This window comes from Crinia signifera, chromosome 5 (genome assembly GCF_055691185.1).
Source record: "Crinia signifera chromosome 5, ASM5569118v1, whole genome shotgun sequence".
Classification (NCBI taxonomy): domain Eukaryota; kingdom Metazoa; phylum Chordata; class Amphibia; order Anura; family Myobatrachidae; genus Crinia; species Crinia signifera.
In genome coordinates this window covers 51,315,357-51,334,302 of record NC_139221.1, presented here as the reverse complement: position 1 = coordinate 51,334,302, position 18,946 = coordinate 51,315,357, and the positions used below count along the sequence as shown (strand labels likewise).

General features: G+C 47.0%; 1 protein-coding gene across 2 annotated transcripts in view; it reads right to left on the bottom strand.

Annotated features, from left to right (window-relative positions):
• Positions 1 to 18,946, bottom strand: part of ADHFE1 (alcohol dehydrogenase iron containing 1) — a 42,234-nt gene that overhangs the window by 22,006 nt on the left and 1,282 nt on the right. The window contains exons 2-7 of one of the 2 annotated variants that reach the window (XM_083187194.1): positions 14,498 to 14,614; positions 13,260 to 13,297; positions 11,137 to 11,174; positions 9,947 to 10,000; positions 9,642 to 9,796; positions 8,069 to 8,265 (exon numbers count right to left, since the gene is read on the bottom strand). In XM_083187194.1, the coding sequence (XP_083043320.1) occupies positions 8,069 to 8,265; positions 9,642 to 9,796; positions 9,947 to 10,000; positions 11,137 to 11,174; positions 13,260 to 13,297; positions 14,498 to 14,553 (538 nt within the window). In that variant the 5' untranslated portion in view covers positions 14,554 to 14,614. Of the gene's footprint in view, positions 1 to 8,068; positions 8,266 to 9,641; positions 9,797 to 9,946; positions 10,001 to 11,136; positions 11,175 to 13,259; positions 13,298 to 14,497; positions 14,615 to 18,946 lie in introns of those variants that run through there. The other variant, XM_083187195.1, reaches the window with a different exon arrangement.

Below are 18,946 nucleotides of genomic sequence, written 5' to 3'. Positions count from 1 at the left end.
AGTGACCCCATTTTGCAAACTACACCCCTCAGGGAATTCATCTAGGGGTATAGTGTACATTTCAAACCCCCAGGGGTTTCACCAATTTTGATAAAACTGGGCAGTGAACATGAAAAATTACATTTTTTTACACAAAAATGCAGTTCTGGCTCAAAATTTTTCATTTTCACAAGGAATGAAGGAGACAAAGCACCCCAAAATCTGTGCCCCAATTTCTCCCGAGTACGGCAATGCCTCACATGTGACCAAAAAATACCAGTTGGGTGCATGGCAGGACTCAGAAGGGAAGGAGTGATTTTTGGATTTTGCGGCTCAGATTCTGGTGGAATGAATGGTGGGTGCTATGTGGCATTAGCAAGACCCCCGAAGCACGGTGAAATTATGAACCTAATATTCCATAGATGTGTGGTATATTTTAAAACACTCCTTTATACATAGGCCGGGTTTGTCGGGGCAAGTGTCACACTGGAAAATAGTTTGCTTTCTTATTCCCTTTTTATAGCAAACTTTGCACCTTTTTTGTGTCCTGCCCTTTTTTCCAGTGGAGGGGATTTCATCAGGAAAATGCTGCCCTGGTACAATACGGGGGCCAGTACTAGAAGTACTGGGGCCCTCTGCCTGCTGGTTCCCAAATATTAGGCCCTTTATGACTTCCTCTTGAAAGTGCATAAATGTCCCCCTCTGGCCGGTAGAACGGAATAGCACGTAAGCGTTATACAGTGCCATCTGGATGATATACACGGCCACCTTCTTGTACCAGATTTTTGTTTTCCGCAGGGCACTGTACGGCTTCAGTACCTGATCTGAAAGATCCACTCCGCCCATGTACCTATTGTAATCCAGGATACAATTAGGTTTTGAGGTGTGGGTACTGGTACCTCGTACAGGGACGGAGGTGGTACTGTCTCCGTGAATTGTTGTCAGTATAAGGACATCCCTCTTGTCCTTATATTTGACCAACAACATATTTTCGTTGCATATTCCCCTGCTTTCACCCCTTCTCATTACTTGGGCAATGTGCGTTTTTGGGAGGCCTCTTTGGTTCTTGCGCACAGTACCGCAAGCTGCTGTACCTCTTGAACCAAGGGCCTTAAACAGGGGGATGCTAGTGTAAAAGTTATCCACATAGAGGTGATAACCTTTATCCAGGAAGGGGTGCACTAAATCCCAGACAATTTTCCCACTAACACCTACGAGGGAGGGGGGGCATTCTGGCGGTTGAATTCTTGAATCCTTCCCTTCATAAACCCTAAACCTGTGGGTGTACCCTGAGGTGCTTTCACACAGTTTATACATTTTTATGCCATACCTTGCCCTCTTACTGGGAAGGTACTGGCGGAATTTAACCCTTCCTTTAAAATGTATAAGGGACTCGTCGATACAAATAAATTTTTCAGGGATGTACACCTCTTCAAATTTGGCACTGAAATGATCAATGACCGGCCTGACTTTGACTAGCCGGTCAAAGGTGGGATCATCTCTGGGTGGGCACTGTGCATTATCGGTGTAATGTATAAATTTAAGAATTGTCTCAAATCGAGTCCGGGGCATGGCCATACGGTAAAATGGAGTACTGTACAGAACATCTGTACTCCAATATTGCCTAATTTCTGGCTTTTTTACTATGCCCATATGAAACACCAGACCCCAAAACGTCATCATCTCTACTGCATCTACAGGGGTCCACCTAGCAAATGATGACGTGGGGTTTTGAGCAATAAACTGCTGGGCATATAAATTAGTTTGGTCCACCATTAAATTTATAAAATCATCAGAGAAAAATAATTTGAAAAAGTCAATTTCTCTGAGACCTGTGGAATCAAATTGGATTCCTGGCATGGCCAAAAACTCAGGAACCTGGGGCTCAAAATTGTCTGGTGGTGGGGTCCATACTAGATCAATTATTGGGGGGGGAATCTCAGCTGATCTACGGGGGCGTCTTTGAGGGGGTCCCTCATCACCAGAGGAGGAAGAGGAGCTTAAGACGAATCCTTCAAATTCCCCGCTTGCATCACTGCCTGTGTCAGAGTCAGAGGCAAGCATGGCATATGCCTCCTCCACTGAATACATTCTCCTGGATGACTGGGAGGACATTTGGGAGGACATTTGGGATGCCATTTTTATTTTTGTGTTACTGGTAGTGAAATGTTTCAACACGTGTATAGTGTAGGGGGGGGGTACAAACTTTATTTCAATCCGGGGGGTATGTAGTGTGTAGTGTGTAGTGTGTATGTGGTGCAGAAAAAAAAAAAATACTTTATACCAATAAAAAAAAAAAAAAATGAAGGGGTTAAAAATAAAAAATTGAAGGGGTTAAAAAAAAAAAAAAAGGTCCTGCGCCAAAAATTGAGCACAGATGTTGGTCAGTAACGTCTGTCACTGAACAGCGCTCAAAGGCAACAGGAATCTGATCAAAAAAAAAAAAAAAATTGATCAACCCTGTGCCGAAAAAGCTGATCAGTGATGTACGTCACTGATCGGCGCACAGTGGCCACAGGACACCCACAAAATCAGTGTGTGTAAAAAAAAAATTAAAAAAAGACCCCACAGCACTCACAAAAAAAAAAAAAAGGTGATCAGTGATGCGACACTGATTACCAGTGAGGGACAGCAGGTGCACAACCTTTGGTGCAACTGACAGTGCAACTGGCAGCAACTGACAGGTATATATATAAAAAAAAAACCTCTGCGCCCCCAAAAAGTTGCTGATCAGCACAGATATACTGATCAGCACAAAAGGGGGAGTAGCAGACACAAAATATACACTCTCTATCACTCTCTGTCACTATCTCTCTCTATCTCTCTATCTCTCACTATCTCTCACTATCTATCACTCTAGGACACTGCAGCAGCAGCACTGACAGTTATATGTATAAAAAAAAACTGCACCCCCAAAAAGGGGGGGTAGCAGACACAAAATATACACTCTCTATCACTCTCTGTCACTATCTCTCTCTATCTCTCTATCTCTCACTATCTATCACTATCTATCACTCTATGACACTGCAGCAGCAGCACTGACAGTTATATATATAAAATAAAACCCCTGCACCCCCAAAAAGGGGGGGTAGCAGACACAAATCTCTCTATCTCTCTACCTCTCACTATCTATCACTATCTATCACTATCTATCACTGTATGACACTGCAGCAGCAGCACTGACAGTTATTTATATATAGAAAACCCCTGCACCCCCAAAAAGGGGGGGTAGCAGACACAAAATATAGCTCTCTCTGTCACTATCTCTCTATCTCTCTCTATCATTCTCTATCTCTCTCTCTATCTCTCTATCTCTCTATCACACTGCAGCAGCAGCAGGAAGTCTCAGGAAGTCAGATCCAGGAAGCGTCCAGCACGCTACAAGCAGTGATAAGGTGATCAGGTAAGGTATTTGCAAGGATCAGGTAAGTATTAGCAAGGATCAGGTCGGTATTCACGGCAGGCAGGCACGGTGACCGTTCTGCACGCTATTCCAGACCGGAATGGCGTCTGCAGCGCAGTCACCGTCAGTTTAAATGTCGCGCCTTGGCTGTGATTGGTCCGTGGGTCCCACGGACCAATCACAGCCTTGGGGGCAGGTGGGGTGAGGGTGGGGTGAGGTGTCATCGTCACCGATGACCCCCTCATGCCCCCTGACGCCCGGCGGTGATTGACACCTGTGTTACCGAGCGTCTGATTCGCTGGTAACACAGGAAAACGCTGTGAATGGCTGTTCACACTGAACAGCCAATCACAGCGATCGCCGACGGGGGGGCGGCATCGCAGCCCCCCCTGGGCATGCAGGGACATGTCTGCTGTCAGGGACAGCAGACATCGTCCCTCTGTCACTGCGTCTCGAGACGCAGTGACAGTTTAAACTCATGACGTACATTTATGCCATGTGTCGGGAAGTACCTCCCGGCCATGACGTAAATGTACGTCAAATGTCGGGAAGGGGTTAAGGCTATGAAGTAATCATTACTTGCTTACAAAAATCATTCATTATAGCTCAGAATACAAGGTGCGTTCTCACTGCAGGCAAATTCCCGGGTCTATCATGTCGACCCGGGAATTTGCCTTTTAACACGGGTTTTTCTGCAGTGTGAACGGGTCGCATACCCGGATCTCATACACGGGTAAAACCCTTCTTTTTACCCGTGTTTGAGATCCGGGTATGCAGAAACGGGTTGACCCGTTCACACTGCAGAAAAACCCGTGATAAAAGGCAAATTACCGGGTAGAACTTCTTCACCCGGGAATTTGCCTTGCAGTGAGAACGGGGGTCCGTCCCTGCAGTCCCCGGCATTTTAATGCCGGAGAAAAGCTGTGTATTTCTCACTGGTAGTGAGAACACGGTATTACATGTATTTTGAAAATATGTCTTTTATACCCCTTTCACATACATGACCCGGGAATTGCAGAGTCCTATATATACTGTATATATCATGGGTAGCCAATGCCAGTCCTCGAGAGCTACCAACAGTTCACATTTTTCAACTCCCCTCGCAGGTACACAGACACAGGTGCACTCATTACTGACTAACACATTTTAAAAGATCCACATGTGGAGCTAAATACTTCACTTGTCATTCTGTGGGGAGGCCTGGAAAACATTAAGGCCAGTATTCAATGCCTCTGATTCGCCATTTTTTTCAGCGGATCTGGCAATTTGCCTGTTTTCTGGCGAATTTTCTCACAGAAAAAACAATTCGCCCTATTTAATGGACACAATTCGCTGCAAGTGAAGAGCTAATGGCTGGCGATTCGCCGGTGGTTTTCAATGGGGTTTTCAGTGGAATTCGCAGAGAGTGTATTCAATGCTGAAGTGGAGAACTGCTTTCTCCAGTGATTTTCGCCTGGATTCTACATTTTACATTCGTCATCTTTTTCTGGAGAACTGGAATGTGATCTTTGAAAATAAAGCATTTTTTTATTTTTATTTTGGTGTCAAAATTTTTTTTTCTGTGAAGGGGCATGCTATTTTTATTCATGTCCTTGCAGCACACGAATATATTGAATTTTTTATTTTTTTTAACAATATATATATATATATATATATATATATATATATATATATATATATATATATATATACACAAGGTGATGAGGCCGGCACTCAGGGCTTAGGTAATCGCCAACAAATAACCGGCTCCGGTGCCTTCTTGGAGAAGGATGGTGTCCTCCCGGTATACAGCATAGGAGTAAGTGGCACTCAGAGACTGTTGTAATTGGTGTAAACCTCGTGGAATCTTTATTCCATGTGCAGTAGTCAAAACGTTTCGGAGCTCGCAGGCTCCGTCGTCAGTTGCAGAGTACGGCGCCCATTGCGGGCATTGAATGCACTAAAAAATCGGGTGCGACGCGACCGACACGATGCCCGCGATTTCCCATAGGGATCAATGTTAAATTTCTCAATTGACCCGATTTTTCTGTTCAATGCCTCAAATTGACCTGATTTTTCCATAGGGAACAATGTTAAATGGCCCACAGAGGCCAAATAGGCACCCTAAAGTGAGAAATGGCCCCCACAATTGGTAACGCCACCCCACGATCAACGTGAACCTGAAGCGTGGCGAGCGGCGGTGGTACGCGTCCTACGACCTTTTCATACCCCCACTATCCACGTCGGCGTGGAGTTGAGAATAGAATAGTGTGGCGAGCGCAGCGTGCCACCGAGCCCGAAGCGTGGCGAGCGCAGCGAGCCCAGCGAGGGGACGCGGATACCTGTGAAGCCCGCGAAGGGACGCGTTTACCTGTGAAGGTATCCGCGTCCCCTCGCCACACTATTCTATTCTTAACTCCACGCCGACGTGGATAGTGGGGGGTATAAAAAGGTCGTAGGACGCGTACCGCTGCGCTCGCCACGCTTCGGGTTGACGTTGATCGTGGGGTGGCGTTAACAATTGTGGGGGCCATTTCACACTTCAGGGTGGCTATTTGGCCTCTGTGGGCCATTTAACATTGTTTCCTATGGAAAAATCGGGTCAATTGAGGCATTGAACAGTAAAATCGTGTCAATTGAGAAATTTAACTCAACTTAATTGAAATCGCGGGCATCGCGTTGGTCGCGTCGCACCCGATTTTTAGTGCATTCAATGGCCGCGATGCCCACGATCAAAATCGTGGGCGCCGTGCTAGGTAAAGAGTACCATTTTTTTTTTTTTACACATTCACCAGCAGGGGGCCGAGCCTGGAGCCGCTCATTAATATTCATATATTCACTGCACACTGATCCCGATCATTACATATGCACGATCGGGACCAGTGTGTAGCGGCTCCCTAACACAGCCCCCTGCCAGCTCTGGGGGGCTCTCCCTGTGTCCCCCACAGCCCTCCTTCACCTCCACAGTGTCCGGCGCAGGCAGGGAGGCTTCCATCTCCCTGCCTGCAGCCGTCCTCCAGCTCCCCGACGGCATTCGCCGGGGGGGTTAAAATTCGCCGCCAGGGGCAGCAAGCCCCTGAGGCGTTGAATAGGGGGTGAGGGAGGGCTGGCAGCTAATGCTGCAGCCCTCCGGAACCCGGCGATTGTGCAGCGAATCCAAAACAGGATTCGCTGCACAAGGGGAATTAAAGTATTGAATACCTGCCTAACTGTTGGTAGCTCTCGAGGACTGGAGTTGGCTACCCCTGGTGTGTATATGTGTGTGTGTGTATATAATCTAATAATCAAAATATGTGAATGAAAAACTAAGTAAAAGATGCATTTTAATTTGTGGTTTGGAAACTGCACTTTGATACACCCCCCTTCTAAATCAGCACAGAACTGGTGGCATCTGATTATAGTGTTGTCCTGTCCATTCCTTTTATATCCGACAATAGTCCCGACATTACAAAGTATTTATAGGTTTTTAGTATATGTGAGAAAACAGTCAGTGGTTCCCAAAGTTTCTTACATCATGTTACCCTAGGCCAGTGGTTCTCAACCTCGGTCCTCGGGACCCCCCAACAGTGCACATTTTCCAGGTCTCCACACCAAATCACAGGTGACATAATTAGCTCCACCTGTGATCTTTTAAAATGTGTCAGTGAGTAATGATTGCACCTGTGTATCTGTGAGGAAAACGTGCGCTGTTTGGGTTCCTGAGGACTAAGGTTGAGAACCACTGCCCTAGACGATCAGCATTTTTCATTCATAAAATTAATTAATAAAAAATCTATAAAAAATGTGCTTACTGGTCACCCATGGATTCAGTTATGTTGGGGTAGACAAGGCTGGACTCTTGTTTGTCCTTGTATTTTATAATTGGCAGCCACCACCAATGGATTTACCCATCACATTGGCCAAAAATAATTTGATTTGAACCTGGACTACCAACTTGCAAGTGCCCCAGCACCCATTTTTGCCTTAAGCCCGTAACTCTTAGCATTAATATTATATATCATTGACTTTAATATAGGCTTATAATATATTTGGAACTTTATAAGATATAGATATAATATATAAATGCTTATAAACTAAAATACTTTGTGCAACATTGGGAGAAATAATTTTTAGAGACTTTTAGTATTTAAAATGCCAACTGAGTCTTTACTGTATATGAAATCACAGATATAATTAATTATTAAACCAATTTTTATTTTATTATGCATTTCTTTATTTCTGACAGTGAACCCTTTGAGTGCCAAGTGAATTTGCAAAAATAAGTGTGGAAATTGCCAAGCAGACGTTGTTATTTATCATAATGACCTGTAATGTTAACCTTATATAGGAAATATAATGTTTAGAACACAGCACTTTTTATAGGAATTTATATAACAAATGTGAGCGACGCCGGCATTCTTAGTGGATATTTTGCAAATCTCTCACAGAGATGTTGGCACTCAAAGGGTAAATTATGGGATCCACTGTATGCATCTTGCTGGCTGTCCTTTATGAAAGCCAATGTCCTATGTCATCAGCCAGACAGCTGATTTACCTGCCATTGGTCAGGATAGAATAAGTAAAGTATATCTCAATGATAACCCTGTAGCTCATCATAAGCCGGCACATCAGCTCTGTACTATAATTGCAGGTTATCATAATGATTCCAACCTGCCTTTTAGGGAAGTAAGAAGGAAAATAAATACTAATTAGGACACCCATCGTTACCTGCAATGAGAGGCTTCAGAGTCACGGTCACTGGTTTTCCCTTTCCAATGGGGGCATTAACAAATTCCAGGAAGTCAGACTCTGGGCTAGAAGCATAAAGGTTAGCAGCCTTACAGGTGTCCATCACAGAGCCACCCCCAACAGCAACATAGGCATCAAACGACCCTCTCCTGGCAAACTGGATCGCATCCATAAAGCTGGAACATAAGAGAAAAGATAACAACTTGCTGTAATCACACAGAGGGCTGCATTGTGGTGTAATCAGGTATAAAAGAGAAGATAATGCGTATTTATTACCAGTTATTTATACAGGTCGAGTCTCCATTATCCGTGTATTCCAAAAGCCGAAATATTCTGAAAACAATGGTTTCCCCCTTCACCTTTTTTTCATACTTATCTCATCCCCTGATGTCCACGGCGGCCTCCGGGATCCTCTTCAGCGGCATCTCCGGTCCCAGGGGTGCATTGTGCGAGTCAATGGCGCGCCCGCGCACTGCCCCCCTGGGACCGGAGATGACACTGTAGAGCAGGCATGTCCAACGTTGGCCCTCCAGATGTTTTGAAACTACACATCCCAGCATGCTTTGCAATAGTTTTAGCATTCTCTATTAGCAAAACGGTGGCAAAGCATGCTGGGATGTGTAGTTTCACAACATCTGGAGGGCCAACGTTGGACATGCCTGCTGTAGAGGATCCCATACCTCCCAACTGTCACGATTCCGTCGGGACAGTCCCGATTTTCGGGTCCTGTCCCGACGTCCCACCCGCGGCAGGCATTGTCCCGCTGCGGGGGGTGGCAGTTGGGAGACCCCCCAATCTAGTAGAATAGACGCTGTGCGCATGCGCACAGCGTCTATTCTCGTATGAAAATGAGGTCGCGGCTAATTAGCATAAGCCGCGCCCTCATTTGCATACGTCCCGCCCCCTTTTCGGGCGCTATCCGGACACAAGTTGGGAGGTATGGGATCCTGAAGGCCGCCGTGGACCCATCGGGGGAACACCAGGGGACTTTACTCTCTTCTCTTTATCTCTCTCCAAGTGTTAATAAACCTGTGCCTAAGTACATGTAACTTCATGATGTGTGAAATATAAAAGATAATGTATGGGCTATTGTGGTTGCATCATATGGGGCTCATTATCAGTTTATTATTAAAGTTGTTGTGTAAATTACAATTTTGCTTTCTATTTCATTGTATATTATGTTTACATACAGTATGTGTGTGTGGTTTAATAATTTTAAAAAGTATGAGTAAGTGAACATTCATAATGCTGACCACACAAATAGAGCAATACACCGGCTAATAGTGGGCAAAAGGCTTGGTATGACAGTGCATGTTTCTGGAGAACCACAATATACAACAACAATAGGTTTGAAATTGAATGGCCCATCACTAAGCATTCTGGGTATTACAGTCACATGGTGGCCTGTAAAGCTCATCAACAGGTCTGCCTGGTGAGTCGTGTGTGTGTGTTACCAGGTGGGATAATAGTCCTAGCTATTGGTGAGCACAAGGAAAGGCAGGCTTGGCCTGTATGTGGCTGGCTGACTTTCTGTAGTGGTCTGTTACTCTACCTCGTATCTGTAGGCTCCACTCTAACCTGGTCATACAAGCAGAAGTTGATACCATTCGTTGTTAGTGAATTTATTACAGCTTTGACTGGTGGAAGCTGGGCCAGATTCTTGTCAGTCATCACACACACATTCCTCGCAAGCATATTCTGCAAATCCTTTGGAGAAAACAAATAGAATGACCAATCAGAAACACAGATATAGTATTATACTGTAGGTACCAGGGTAGTTAAAAGAGTAAGAATAATAATAATATTAAGAATATTGTATTTACTATATGTATTGTTAGCACAGTACTTTGTACTTACCATGCCCACTTCTTTGGTAACACCTTCTCCATATCTGATGTTGGAAACAGCCATCTACAAAACAGAGGAGACCAATACATAAATGTAAATGACATATTATCAGTGTATCAGTGCAGTCACGGTGCTGGAACTGGGACATTCCACATCCCACTGAAAACCCACACTTATTCAGAAATGGACGTAGATGTCTTCGCAGCTGTGATTTATTATGCAGTGGCTGTGCGAATATGTATTCTAATATTGCTGCTGCTGGGCTTTTTATGAAGACACCCACAGGAGGAGTCTGAGATCCAACACTTTGGCACACACACCGGTCCATAGCTTACCGTCTAACTAACCAGATGGTCGCACACCATGACTATTATAAGCTGTGATGCCCACAAAGTGGTAGCAACATCCTGCGTTTGAGTGTCTGCCCCTTGTTACCGCCCATACACACTCCCAGCTTGTCACACACTTTGCAAATAAATTATCACTGGGACCGCAATTGTAAGACCAAATATCAGGCATTGCAATTATCATTCCGTCAAGAAAAAGATTTATCAGCGCTGCGTTCAGTGAATAATTGCACGCTGTGCCGGTAAATCTTTGTCTTGATTTTGGTTGAGATCCTATTAAGAAGAGCTTGGTTCAGTTTTAACATTTATTAATTTTGCTAGCTCATCCGTTTGGGTGTGTTTTTGGTTTTATCATTGTGTTAGCCAGTAATGTGACAAGGAATCACATACACTGGACAAGATTAAGTATTGGACTTTATTTTGTAACAGTTAAACAGCATACCAGGTAATCAGCGTAAGCAATGAAGATTACAGCAATGCAACATACAGGTGTCACAGCATAGTACAAACTCTTCAAAATGTCCCAGTGGTCCCTGCCCTATCCCACACCCCGGCCTATCATTCGGGCAGCTTTTCCACCATCAAGAGCAATGACCCCCTGCCCTGGAAACACTTATATCAAGAGAGCACAGGTGCTGCTAATCAGCCTAACCCTGATCACATCAGTTTCGCTGCTGCAAAACCTGGACCGGATCCTCCATATTATCTTCATGTGGAGGTATGCTGTCCCTGCCACACTATATAATTAATACAATAATTAAGAATAGTATATATATATATATATATATATATATATATATATATATATATATATATGACATACTGTAACTTTTCTAACTTTCACATACTTACCTCAAATGCATAGTCAGTTGTAATCTGAGATGATGAAGCTAAAGAGAAAATTAGAACATATGAATGTATCTTTAAAGTAAACCTAGAGAAACAACACTTTCTGCAAATCAGCAGAGACCGGATAGAGGGGGTAATTCAGTAAGGATCTCAAAAGCAAACTCTTTCTCTAATGGGCAAGACCATGTGCGCTGCAGGTGAGGCAAATGTGCGGAGAAAGTTAGAATTTGGATGAGCAAAGTTTTTGCTTTGCGATCCTTACTGTATTACCTCCCAGAGGTGGGACACGGAGGAGATCAATGGCCTGTTACAAACTGCTTTACTGGTGTCACTGGGTCCTTGTAAATGGTCATTCTTAGAGGCCTGTGTCACTGAGTGTAAGGGACCGGTGCACTTTAGCAGTTACCGGGCGAAATTAATCAGTATATAGTTTAGATCAGTAATAAAGTTGATGTGAGAACATTCTTGTGTTAGGACCTCACTAATTGAAGCATAATTCCTCACAATGCTGCAACCAGCAGTGTAGCTAGGTGCCATGGTGCCTGGAGCAAGGGCATGTTTCGCGCCCCTCCCCCAGGCCCCACCAATCCCCCAAACCCCATGATTATTCCCATAATTATTTATCTTTAATAAAAAACTAAAATCCACCTTGGAACATTGGGGGCTCTTTCCCTAAAGTGCCCAGTCAATGCATAGATGGCACACACAGGCCACCAGTGTCAGGGCAGCATTCCTGCCTGGCTCCCCTTTGTTCCATGTAATCCCATCCTCTGCCTTTGTTCCATTCCCCCTGCTGCCTGCAGTGCTGAGATGTAGGAGAGGAGGATACAAAGCCAGGGGCAGGAGCATTACAGCAGATGTCAGACATAACAGGACAGTGCAGGGAGGGTGAGGAATGGAATAAGGGCTTGGGCACTCACAATGTCTTCCAGGTCTCCATGTGTGTCCTCCTCAGTCACCAGCATGCGTGCTTCCCTGGGCATAGAGGAGGGAGCCTGCTGCAGCGGCTTCCCGGGGCTGTGCCCTCTGCTTGGTCCCGTTATCCCACTAGACATGTGGGATCTCCCTGCCTGGGTGAGCAGGCAGGCATGGGCGCCGGGCAGGGCAGCCGCCGGCGCACGCTGCCCGCTGTGCTGAGGGTGAATTATTGAGTGCCAGACTCCCTGCTCATTTGCGGAGGGGGGGCAGCGCCCTGCAACTAATCGGCGCCCGGAGCATGTGCTCCACTGGCTCCGCCCTCCCTACGCCTCTGGCTGCAACAAGATAAAGTTATAGCATTGACTATCCAGTTGGTTGCACAAGCCGCTAGAAAGAGGATACGAGGGAGAGTCTTAAGCCAGAAGACTGGTTCTGAATAAAAGAAAAAGGGGTGTATGTACTAAGCGCTGGAGAGAGATAAAGTGAATGGATGTAAACTACCAACCAATAAGCTCTTAACAGTCATTTTCCATACCCAGACTGTAACATAGCAGTTAGTAGCTGATTGGCTGGTACTTTGGGCCTATTTCTGACTTGATTGCAGGCCAAATCTGTTCACAAAATGGACAAAACCATGTGCACTGCAGGTGGGGCAGATGTAACATGTGCAGAGAGAGTTAGATTTGGGTGAGTTATGTTCAAACTGAAATCAAAATTGCAGTGTAAGAATAAAGCAGCAAGTATTTACTCTGCACAGAAACATCATAACTCCCCCAAATCTATATCCATCCACTATATCTCCCCAAGACTTAGCACATAGACCCCAAAGTCTCCACAAGCTTGATCTGTATGTGGATCAAACAAAATTGTCATAAATTATATATCGTCATGGTATTGTGCTCCATCCCAATTGCAAATCATTTACCCAACCACTTAGGGGGGGGGATTCAATTGAGGGCAGAATTTATTTTATTATAGTTTGTATCTCAACGGGGAATTGACCTTCCCCTGGGTTTAGCAGCTTGACACAACACCCTATTCCAAGGTGCTCAATTTTACTTTGGCAAAACATCCTTGCACCAACCTATACATCTGTTATATATATTTATATCCATGCTCACTGGTGCATTCTTTAACAAGTTCACAGATTTTTACACAGCTGTATTGCATTTGTACCACATGATTACCTGTTCTCCTTTAGAACCTACCTTGAGTATAAGTATGAGAATGGGCTGGACACTTGCATCTAAAGTAAATAAATAAAAAAAAAGTTATCTGCAAGTATCATATTTATTTATCTATACTTTCATCATCTCGGTTTTAACCCATAGCAACCAATTTGTTCTACTTCTTATTTACTAAGCCTTGGAGAGATGCAGTTGTAAAATCTTATTGTCAGAGAATGAAATATGACCATGTTTATATCAGCATGCGCATTACCTGCTCTGTCCAGAGCTGGGGGATGTGCAGTGCAGTGGTTAATGGGAAGCCGTACTAAGCCTTGGAGAGTAATAAAGCTGAGAGAGATAAACTAACAACCAATCATCTCCTGTTATATGTATACACAGCCTGGAACATGAATTTAATGAGCTTATTGGCTGGTAGTCTCCCAATGAGTCACTGACACTCAAAGGCTCATAGGAGCTGTCTGCGAGGAGCTGCACAGCTGCACAGCTGCAGCAGCTCCCCCGGACTCTGTCATCTCCATGGCTAGAAGGAGCTGCAGCACATGCAGGTCTGATAACGTCAGGTTGGAAGAAAAAAGTATGACTTTCCTTATGGAAGATAGGTTAGGTGGCCATACACTAGTACGATTTGGCCCTTTTATACACAATTTCTATGCATCAGGCCAATAAATCATATGTAAATTGTTAAATCCTATGTCATTTACTTAAGATTTTGATGCACAGTCCTGTATGTCGTATCCAGAGATTGTCACAGATGCAGCTGGGATGTATCATATCCCGGAGCAGTGAATGGGAATGCATGCAATAAATCTTATGCAAGATGACCATATATGACGCATGCAATCGAGCCACCGGGGAGCAGCTGGGTCAGATGCCAGGGTACCGAATGCCAGGGTAGCATGCAATACCGTGGTGTAGTGTATGACCGCCTTTACGTTTCCCCATTCACCTTTCCTCCACCATATATATATATGTCTAGTGTCCGTGTGTAACCGAAACACTGCTATCTGCTGGCAGCGAGTAAAACTCTTTCACACATTTACATAATTTAGTATGGAGCTGTAAAGCACCGGTATATTCTTCTCATTATTTCATACTTCCAGAAAAAGGGCAAAAATCCATTGGTGAGTCTACAATATGGTATTATGAAGAGTGGCTTTTGATTATCTATTTGTAGTGAAGCTCACGGTGTAACCTCATGCTGAATGAACGCATATATATCGACTTCTAAAACTGAATAGATGGAGTAAGACACTTACGAAGCTCTCTGCAATTCCCGGAGGAGGTGAATCACTTTATCCCGTCCAGCAGCCATTAGAAATCACAGACAGTATTGATACCAAGTCAATATCCAGGTGCAGTGTCTAGCTGTAACCCTGAATATAAAAGAGTCATAACAAAATAGTTACTATACATAACATTTCAGGTAGTGGTGCAGGCACTTTACATTGCAGCGTTGACTGACTGATACACATGCTGGTGTCAAGGAGAAGAGTCAGTGACATCGGGGAGTTTTCAATGGGGTGCGGAGAACATCAGGAGCAAACAACTGACTTTTTTTTGCAATTTTTACTGATATTTCTCCGATATCTTTTTCCAGGCTATCTAATGTGGTTGCTCAGGCAATGGAACCACAGTCCCGCCATTGCTGATTCGGTGTGCACTGAGAAGTGGTACTAAGGTGACCACCTTACCAAGTTCGGTTGGGCATGTTCATGGAAGCGGGACTATGTAAAAACCGGACCCGGACTAGACTCCGGACGGCCAGACAGGACATCAAAATCTGCAGTCCGGAGCTTGTAGGGTACGGTCCGTGGGGTGTCCCGTCCGGGGAGTGTCCCGTCCGGGGCGGTCCCTGTGATAGCTATCACCAGGGACATGGGGGAGGGGAGATTACAGCCTCCGGTTTTTTCTACATGCCCGGACCATACAGGGAGATTTTATTCTACCCCTATTCCTCTACCTGGTTACAGGTGTCACAGTCAGCTCCCCCGGACAGGACACCCCCTGGACCGGATGCTACAAGCTCCATAATGCAGAATTTGAAGTCCGGTCTGGCGTTTTTGTCCTGGTCCAGTTTTTACCCATACCCCATGGAAGCTGCGCTGCGGCAGGCAGAGCAATGGATGCTCCATGCTGCCCCAAGCACAATCATGACATCTGCACACTGTGACTGCAGAACAGGCGGAACCACCACTACAGCAGCAATTACGTACTGCAGAAGATATGGGGCTGAGAGACATGTGACAGGAGGCTGGGGAGATTGGGCAAAAGGCTTGAGAGGCAGAAAGCTGTATAGACACAGCGGCAGGATGCTGGAGGGATGGGGCTGGAAAGACACAGGGCAGTAGGCTGGAGAGACACAGGAGGCATGACTGCCTCTACTGATCAATTGTTCTTCCCCTTTAATTTTATCTCACATTGGTCTGGGGAGGGGGATGTACCGTAGCACGCACACACTTCAGGCACCATGGCTACACCGCTTACAATTATGCAGCGGTTTGGTCAGTGAGCAGTGTATAGACAGGGCTACACTTACCTAATTTTTCATGTTCCTCTCGAGAAGCCCGGAGTGGAGACACTGATGTGCAGTTTGGGGGCCGGGGACAGATAGTGACGTTATTAAGCCACGCCCCCATTGCAGCCAAATTCACAGGACTGAAGGTGCCCATACACGTTGTTATAGTGCAGTGGTAGCCAACCCTAGCCTACGAGAGCTACCAACAGTTCACATTTTCCAGACAACCTAGCTGCTGCACAGCTGCACTCATTAATCACTGACATTTTAAAAGATACACAGATGGAGCTAATTAGCTCACTTGTGATTCTGTGAGGAGACCTGCAAAACATGCACTGTTGGTAGCTCTCGAGGACTAGGGTTGGCTACCCCAGTTATAGTGTATACAATATCGCATCTTTTTGCATCTCGTTTTTTCGATGAGATCTAGTACAAAAAGTATGTGCTGCACATACTTTTTGTACTAGATCTCATCTCATCGTAAAATCGAGATGCGATAAGATGCGAAATTGTATACAATATTGTATACAATAATTGTAACACGTATGGGCACCTTAAAACATCACGAATTAACGGGATTTGCATCGCTCCCTCCCAAAAACGCCACAGTTGCCAGAATTCATAACTGCGGACGAGGGGATGCGGGGGTCTGGGGAAGAAGCGGGAGACTTGCCCACCTTTCCAGGGGGCAGAAAGGGCCACCCAATTATTGGGAGCTCCGAGCCATTCCGAGAGTGGGGGAAAGTATGCATTGGGCTCTGGGCACACCACCAGATACAGCACGTCTGGTATTGTATTTACATTTGCTGCTCAAAAAGAAAGTTAAGATGCACCGATATCGCTTTAGATATATATCGGGCATCAGCAGTGTAGCACTGCCGACACACAAATTCATGTCTCCTCCGACTGGGTGGGAGTTAGGGTGCATGAGAGCAGGAGGCTGGGCGGTAAAGCATGATAGGGGAATGTGGGCAACACAGGGTGAGCGGGTCTCCACTGGCGGAAGTTACGGGGCAGGAGAACAGGAGGCAGGGCAGTGTCCTCCCACATTGATGGCAAAAGTATTCAACATCGGCCATAAACCATCGATTATTTGAAAATCATTGATGGTCGATGGGCATCCCTAGAACTGGAGGAGGGTGGGGGACAGTATGCAGCTCCCGGCAGTGGGTGAGCGTCTCCTCCCACTGGGAGGGAGTGAGCGTGCATGAGAGCAGGAGGCTGTATAATAGTGGTATGTGGGCAAGACATTGATAAAAGTTGTGGCGCTGGTGCAGAGGGCAGTGGGGAAACCTGCAGTGCGGCAGCCAGGGCCGGATTTCCCACCTAGGGGCGGTACCTGCTTGTGGTGGTACAGGATCCCCCATTGTCACGTGGGTACGTGAAATGCGGGAGCGGGGGCCGCGGTGGTCCGCTGGGGGGTGGAATTGCCGGAAGGGGGTCTGGGGGGTCTGCAAATTGCGGGAGGGGGGGTGGTGTGTGGGGATCCGCGGTTAGCGGGAGGGGGCGGGGGTCCGCAAATCGTGGGCAGGGGCGCGGGGGGGCTTGAATCGTGGGAAGGGGGGTCCGCAAATTGCGGGAGGGGGGTTGTCGGGGTTAGTGAATTGCGGGAGGGGGGGTTGTGGAGGTCCGTGAATTGCGGGAAGGGCGCGTGGGGTGCCGTGAGTCAAGGGGGGGTGGTGCGGGGTCCGTGAATCACGGGAGGGGTCATGAATCGCAGGAGGGGGGGTCGTGGGGGGGCTGCGAATCGCAGGAGGGGGGGTGTGGGGGGTTGCCGTGAATTGCATGAGGGGGGCGTGAATCAAGGGAGGGTGGGCGCAGGGGGGTGGTGCGGGGGTCCGTGAATCGCGGGAGGGGGCATGAATCGCGGGAGGGGGGGTCGTGGGGGGTTCCGAATTGCAGGAAGGGGGGTATGGGGTGTGCCGTGAATTGCGTGAGGGGGGCATGAATCGCGGGAGGGGGGGTCCCCGAATGTGTGAATTACGGGGCGGTTGCAAATCGCGAGAGGTGCCGAGGGGGCCCGCAAATCGCGGGAGGGGGGCGCTACGGGGGGGTTCGTGAAACGCGGGAGGGGGGGTCGTGGGGGGTTGCGAATCGCAGGAAGGGGGGTGTGGGGGGTGCCGTGAATTGCGTGAGGGGGGCATGAATCGCGGGAGGTGGGGTCCCCGAATGTGTGAATTAGGGGGCGGTCGCAAATCGCGAGAAGTGCAGAGGGGGCCCGCAAATCGCGGGAGGGGGGCGCTACGGGGGGTTCCGTGATTCGCGGGAGGGGGCGGCGCGAATTGCGGGAGGGGGGTCGCAAATCACAGTAGGGGGGGGTGCCGTGAATGGCGGGAGGGGGGGTCGCGGGGGGCCCTTTTAATGCCGGGAGGGGGGGTCACAGGGGTCCGGCGAATCGCGGGAGGGGAGGATGCAGGGGTCCTGCGAATCGCGGGAGGGGGCTCGCGGGAGGGAGGGGTCGCTGGGGTCCCGCGATTTGCGGGAGGGTCGCGGGGGTCCCGCGTTTCGCAGGAGGGGGTGGTCGCGGAGGTCCAGCGAATCGCGGGAGGGGGTGGTCGGGTCTGGGACGGATATTAGACAGCACTTACATCGACAGCCATTACATCGACACCATTAGTTCGACAGCTCAATAGGTCGACATGGTTTTAGGTCGACATACCATTAGGTCGACATGTCATTATGTCGACAGCTCATTAGGTCGACAGCTCATTAGGTCGACATGTTTTTAGGTCGACACTGCCATTAGGTCGACAGAGTCTATGTCGACATGGGTTTTTTCACTGTTTTTTTTGGCCGAAATGTCGACACAGTCGACATGGACACAGTTTGAAGTGTATCCCAGCAGCCGCTCACTATGCTTCGGGCACGGTGCCTCGCTGCACTCGGCACACTATTTTATTCTCCCACCACGCCCTAGTGGATAGTAGGGCATGAAATACCGCCTGTCGGCACATGTCGGCTCAATAAACAGTGAAAAAACCCATGTCGACCTTTTGACTGTCGACATAGACACTGTCGACCTAATGGCAGTGTCGACCTAAAAACATGTCGACCTAATGAGCTGTCGACCTAATGGTATGTCGACCTAAAACCATGTCGACCTATTGAGCTGTCGAACTAATGGTGTCGATGTAAGTGCTGTCTAACAATAGTCTGGATACCGGGGTGGTCGCGGGGGTCCCGCGAATCG